General features: G+C 46.8%; 1 protein-coding gene across 2 annotated transcripts in view; it reads right to left on the bottom strand.

Annotated features, from left to right (window-relative positions):
- ablim3 (actin binding LIM protein family, member 3) overlaps window positions 1-4,245 on the bottom strand; it is a 71,812-nt gene extending 67,567 nt beyond the window's left edge. Inside the window, exon 1 of one of the 2 annotated variants that reach the window (XM_064325283.1) lies at window positions 4,128-4,242. In XM_064325283.1, coding sequence (XP_064181353.1) covers window positions 4,128-4,188 — 61 coding nt within the window. In that variant the 5' untranslated portion in view covers window positions 4,189-4,242. Of the gene's footprint in view, window positions 1-4,127 lie in introns of both variants that reach the window. The other variant, XM_064325284.1, reaches the window with a different exon arrangement.
- Between the last annotated feature and the right edge of the window lie 1,804 nt (window positions 4,246-6,049).

Here is a 6,049-nt window from a genome sequence, read left to right on the forward strand (position 1 = left end):
ACCTGCTCTGAGGCTATTGGAAAGCCTGCTCTTTTGGTGATTGATAAGTCTGCTCTGTGGGTGATTGGTAAGCCTTCTTTTTTGGTGATTGATAAGCCTGCTCTGTGGATGATTGGTAAGCCCTGCTCTGTGGGCGATTGATAAGTCTGCTCTTTTGGCGATTGATAAGCCGGCTCTGTGGGCGATTGATAAGTCTGCTCTGTGGGCGATTGATAAGTCTGCTCTTTTAGCAACTGATAAGCCTGCTCTCTGGGTGAGTGATAAGCCTGCTCTGTGGGCGATTGATAAGCCTGCTCTGTGGGTGAGTGATAAGCCTGCTCTGTGGGCGATTGATAAGCCTGCTCTGTGGGTGAGTGATAAGCCTGCTCTGTGGGCGATTGACAAGCCTGCTCTGTGAGCGATTGATAAGCCTGCTCTATGGGCGTGCAGGAGAGCCGTGTAAACCGCAGAGTACCTCAGGCTGAACCACATCAGCGCTGATCGCACTCCGCTCAGAGCAGCGCCCGGCCGCGAGCGCCCCGCCCCTCTGCAGTTCGACTTCCGCTCCATCACCGTCACGATGGCTAATGAGTCTGGTGACCCGGCTCAGCGGACAAACAGAAACTCCCCCCAAGCCACACCGCACCGTTACGGTGGGCTTCCTGTTCTTACAGCCGAGCGGTAACACACTAGGAGAAGCCGTTGCCTTCATATCATAGCGGTTTTCTGAGCTGGTAGACGGGACAGAGCCATGTGTTCTATAGGACCTGGCTCTGATTGGGTCTTTGGTCACATCCCCCCACCCCGGAGACACTGGCATAATGATGACAGCCTGTACTTCAAATATGAAAGTGCCACCCAATCACAGCATCCTTTAAAGAGGAGGAGCTTTCTCTGACACCGTTCAGCTGCTCAGAGAGCGAGCGACCTTTAACCCTTAACCCCCGAGTGTGCGGCAGCTACACCATCCAGAGAGGCCCCTGCCCTGACCCACTTCAGTCAATATGCAGGTGCATAAATGTGAAATATGTAGGCTGTGTAAGGGCATGTGCTACGCTAATAAATAATTAAAGGAAATAAGCTTTTGAAACTAGTGCAGCAAGCACAAGGTCGTAGGGCCGGCATAAATGCAGGGAGTTTCTTTTCTTTTTATGCTTTTTTATTCATTAAAATTCAGGCTGATTAGCACTGATAGTTCAGCTCGAAGAGCCCAGCATTGTCCTGACAGCCTCGCCCAATCAGCTGAGCACCGAAATTCCACCGCCTCACAATAGAATTCCAAACGTTTCCACGGCGATAATGGAACCATTCAAACACAGAGAGAGAGGGCATCAGCATCACATGCCACAGACTCACTGCAGGGGTCAACATGTCAACAGCTCCGATTATGGCACTGCTACAGGAAAACATGGTGAATAAACAACAGCTTACTCAGTCTGTGTGGCCACTGGCTGACAGCACTCAAACCTACACAAGCTGCTCCAGCAAACAAATTTTTAGAGGTCTTTTATCGGTCTAATATGCTCTCCTGCAGTAACAGTCATTACACTACAGATCCCCACCATGCGGAACAGTTGCACTTTGACCTCTGCAGCACAGTGCAGAAGGAGCAGGAGCTTCATTAGCCAGGGAAACCGACTGTGCTTTTCCTTATAATATTTATAATATTTCCTTATAATGACACAATGTGCAGTGCTGTAAACACACATAGAGCTGAAGTGCACACTCATGCTGATTAGGAGCACCAGCGCCAGCCCAGCAGACTGACATCATCAGACTCTGCTGAAACACCAGAATAAGAAACACACACACAGCAATAAGCAGGAACGGGCCAGCCTCTGCACTGAGAGGGTAAGGAGTGTTCCTTTACATGACTGTTGGGTGTGGCTGGTGTGGAGAGGTCTGTGTGTGTGTTGTGTGGGATGTTGTTGTTGCGATGTGTGTGTGGTGTTGTGTGTGTTGAGAGTGTATGCGTGTGTGTGAGAGGTATGTGTGTGTGTGTGACGTGTGTGTGTGAGAGTGTATGCGTGTGTGTGTGAGAGTGTATGCGTGTGTGCGTGTGTGTGTGTATGCGTGTGTGTGTGAGAGAGTGTATGCGTGTGTGTGTGTGTGTGTGTGTGTATGTGTATGCGTGTGTGTGTGTGTGTGTGTATGCGTGTGTGTGTGTGAGAGTGTATGCGTGTGTGTGTGTGTGTGTGTGTGTGTGTGTGTGTGTGCGCGATACTTGGTGTACTGTATTCGTGTAAGAGTGGGCCCCAGGGAAAGGTTGGTAAGGAGTCGATCGGATTCCCCGATTTCTGAAAAATCACATCGTCACACTGCTGACGGCACTGAAGCAAGTCAATGCATTCGAGTCATTACCTCATCAACACCACAGTGTGCAGCCCATAGGGACCCAGCTTATCCATTGGCGGTACTGCTGGGGATACCAGGCTATTGATACTGATCAGTGGTGGGTCTGTAAACACGGCTGTTCCCTTGGATGAGTGTTAAACAAGCCACAGGAATGCTGAAAAACAGCATATATGATCCTCACCGGTCACTGGTCACATGATCACTGGTGACATCATTGGCACAGCAACAGCGATGGAGACATCACCCGACTGAGTCACAGACACAGAGAGAATCTGCACAGGTAAGGTCCTGACAGCAATACATCTACAGGGTCTACTTTATGCAAAAAGCTTTGCAGAGGTCACAGCCACTGCAATGGAGTATCTATGGTGTCCCTTGGAACTCTGGGAATGCCTGCCCTCCCCTGTGGAAGTGTCCAGTGAGTCAGGTGGGGGTGGGGGTGAGGGTGGCGCTTGGGGACAGGTAGAGCTGTCTCTCAGGATGATTCAGGTAGCTCTCCACACAGGGGGACCAAATCCACCTGCAGAAGCTGTCACCAGGGCCTCCTGACATTCAGTGATGAAATCCTGTCTTTCCTTTTTAGCCAAGCAGGCAACAGGTGTGTTTGTGGAAAATTCTAAAAGGAGAGCTGACAGGGGTGACTTTGACAAAAACCCTAAAAAAAATTCCAGACAAATAAGACCTGACATAAGATAAACGAAGTTTTACAAGTCCATTTCTAAAACCGCACATTGCGCTGCAGTGACTATACGTTTATGTTTACAGATTGTCATAATTTCAAATGTCAGTTGAGTGCAAACCGCTGCTCCCTTGGAGACCGGCTATTTCCGAGTAAGCGCGAGGTAACCAACTTCCTCTCTAACCTTCCCCGTCATTACTCAGCGATTGCTGCAGCAGGGGTGTTACAAATGTCGCCGCTGGACGGATTTGTTGCGTAGAATAATCACAAGACCTAAAACCATCCATCCCCTCGCGAAAGCAACACAAAACTCCACTCCCCTTCGACCCCGCCCTACAGTTCCGCGCTATGTCCCACCGGACCGCTGTGTGGAAGTCGGCAGAAATCGCGCAGCTCAGCACTGCACGAGATCTTCAGTGAATATTTAAGGTTCAAATTAAGATGCTTTAACGCGAATAGGACAAGGTACAGGAAAACATAACACCATCAATGCTATTTTACTTGAGCTCATGATAAGACCAAAAAGAGGATGGCAAAATTATTCAGAGTGCATGTAAGAATGCAAGTAAGTTAGCCACTTGCGAAAAAGAAATACATACCACCGTTTTCATGAAACTATACTTGTGTTCTGGCACTGGCATAAGCAAGAAGCAAACTAGCAAAAACGTCTCGAGACCAACTTTATGCGAGCGATGCACCGCGAATCACACAGGCGCGCTCGCACGCATGCCCGCACGCGCGCAAGCAGACGCACACGCACGCACGCAAACACACGCACGGCATTCTATACACAAAAGTATTCTGCATTTTCTACTGTTTCATTTAGTAGGGAAATGGCAAATCTCCGAACAATCGCAGCATCGCACAGAATACGCGCAGACAAAGAAACGGGCAAGGTGAGGTGGAGCAGTGGAGCGCAGACAAAAGCGCAGGTGAAACGCACTACACTCTCACTGTGTGAAGTCCCAGTCTGTTTTCATTTCAAGTAAATTATCCCTCTGTACATGTTGGGACCATCCCTATAATTTCCCCTTTATGGAGCGGTTGGGAAACATATTTTTAGCATTTCAATTAAACCGCGGCTGACACAAAATAGCTAATCTTACTACATTACCCGAGAGGGTGTATCTGGTGGAGTTCGGTCCCCCGTAAATCTCCATCATTCTCTTCATCATAATCGTTCAGTATCGCACTGCCTCTCTGTCCACTTCCCTCAGTCGTGTTTCTCATCACGCGGGGCAATGCATAACACAGACCACAAAAAGACGCGCAGAATTATATACTTACCACTAGTGCTCATGGTGCAGAAATGCTCTCATCCAAATCGGCGCGCTACGATAATAAGGTCCTCCGGAAACGCAACAATAATTCGTGTGTTTAAAAAAACTTAAGCTATTTTCTTTGCCTGCTTCTATGAAATAAGAACAATTACATGACAAATTAGATCATTTCACGTAAAAAAAAACAAGCTGTAATTAGAAAAAAAACTGTCCATACAGAGCTCCCCCGCTCTTGAATAACGCGATTCTCGTCTGTCCGGTTTCGAGGAGACGGACAAGGTGAAGAGACCTGGGATGGGATTGTAACGCTGGGATGTTCCCTGCGCGAGGAAGCCGATTACAACGGCGGTCTTGCTGTGACGGTGCCGGTAGAGAATTAGGCTAAATCCCGGATTGCAGAGGCGGTACAATGCTGCTCAGTCACATTCCATCTCTACTTGATATTTGTCCACCGCTGGCAGAGAAACGCGGTCGAATCGGCGCTGCTAGGCGCTGCCACCACTCTCCAGCGCGAGCCTTTCCCTCTGATGCGAGAGGCGCACGAGCCCATCTTCGGCGGAGCGACGTCAGAGGCACAGAGCTGGCATGCGAGCGCCCAACAGCGTATAAACGCACACTCCCCTTTTTTTCTCCTACGGTCATACTTCAGTGAAGATGTCGTCACGGGTGTTCGTTATTTATCATTCTCGTGAGTATTCATGAGTATATATATACTCCTCATATCAAGTATTAATGAGTAAAAAAACACGTCACCTTTAAAATTAGTTTAAGCAGAAATTAGTTTAATAAATTATTATTATAGTAATAACAAAAACAGTTGAACATGACCGCGATGATGGGAATTATGAGGGTGATGCTTACTAAGAATAGAACTACTATTGTTATTTGGTAGTATATTGAAACTGGTTTGAGATCAAAGTGAGTCTGAATCTTCCACTTTTTCTTAGAAACCTTTATTACCAACATATGGTATATGGCGACATCTTGTGGCCACGAGGTATTATGTTTTGGTCAAAGGAAGGGGAACGTCAAGGAAAACCGTCCAAATCATGGATGCCATGTTGGAAAAATATATCAGCTGCGCTACTCGGGACGTACCTGTCACCTGTTGTGTCCTTTTTAGATATCAAGCCTTTTTCCTCACGCGGCAAGCCGGAATGAGCCTGCGTGAATAAAAATGTCAAATAACAGAAACTATAACAAATAAATGTGTTAGGCAAATCAGAACAAAATGCAAATACCTGAAGATGTGATATTGCCTCCTTCAAATGTGCTTGATGCAAATAATTGTTCAGAGTTGTTCCCAAACTGTGAGCTGGAACCACACGAATGGCAGAACACGTCCACTAATTGGGTGGCATTGGCTTGCTCCTAATTCTTTTAAAACTTGGAGCACGTGTGCTCCTTATAAAAAATGTTTAGCGTAGCGATCAGAAAGGAGCCGAGTTGGATTGCAGTGCATGAAAATATCTTATTGTATATTAAACACTTTCGATTGGCATTAACACCAGTCAGACTAAATATTCTATTAGTTGCATGGACCGCACAAGTTAGAATATGAATGCGGCTGTTTTGACGTGAAAAACAGTGAGTAAAAATAATATGTTACTCACAGAAAACAATTTTTTAACTGAATGCTTGAAAAGGAACCCCTGCTGTAGAACATATCACAAACGGTACGTTTTAAAATATACAAACTACTTGAGAAAATACGAAGACAAGGCGTCATCACATTTTGTTAATGACTGGCAGGTGT

This window comes from Anguilla rostrata, chromosome 3 (assembly GCF_018555375.3).
Source record: "Anguilla rostrata isolate EN2019 chromosome 3, ASM1855537v3, whole genome shotgun sequence".
Lineage (NCBI taxonomy): Eukaryota > Metazoa > Chordata > Actinopteri > Anguilliformes > Anguillidae > Anguilla > Anguilla rostrata.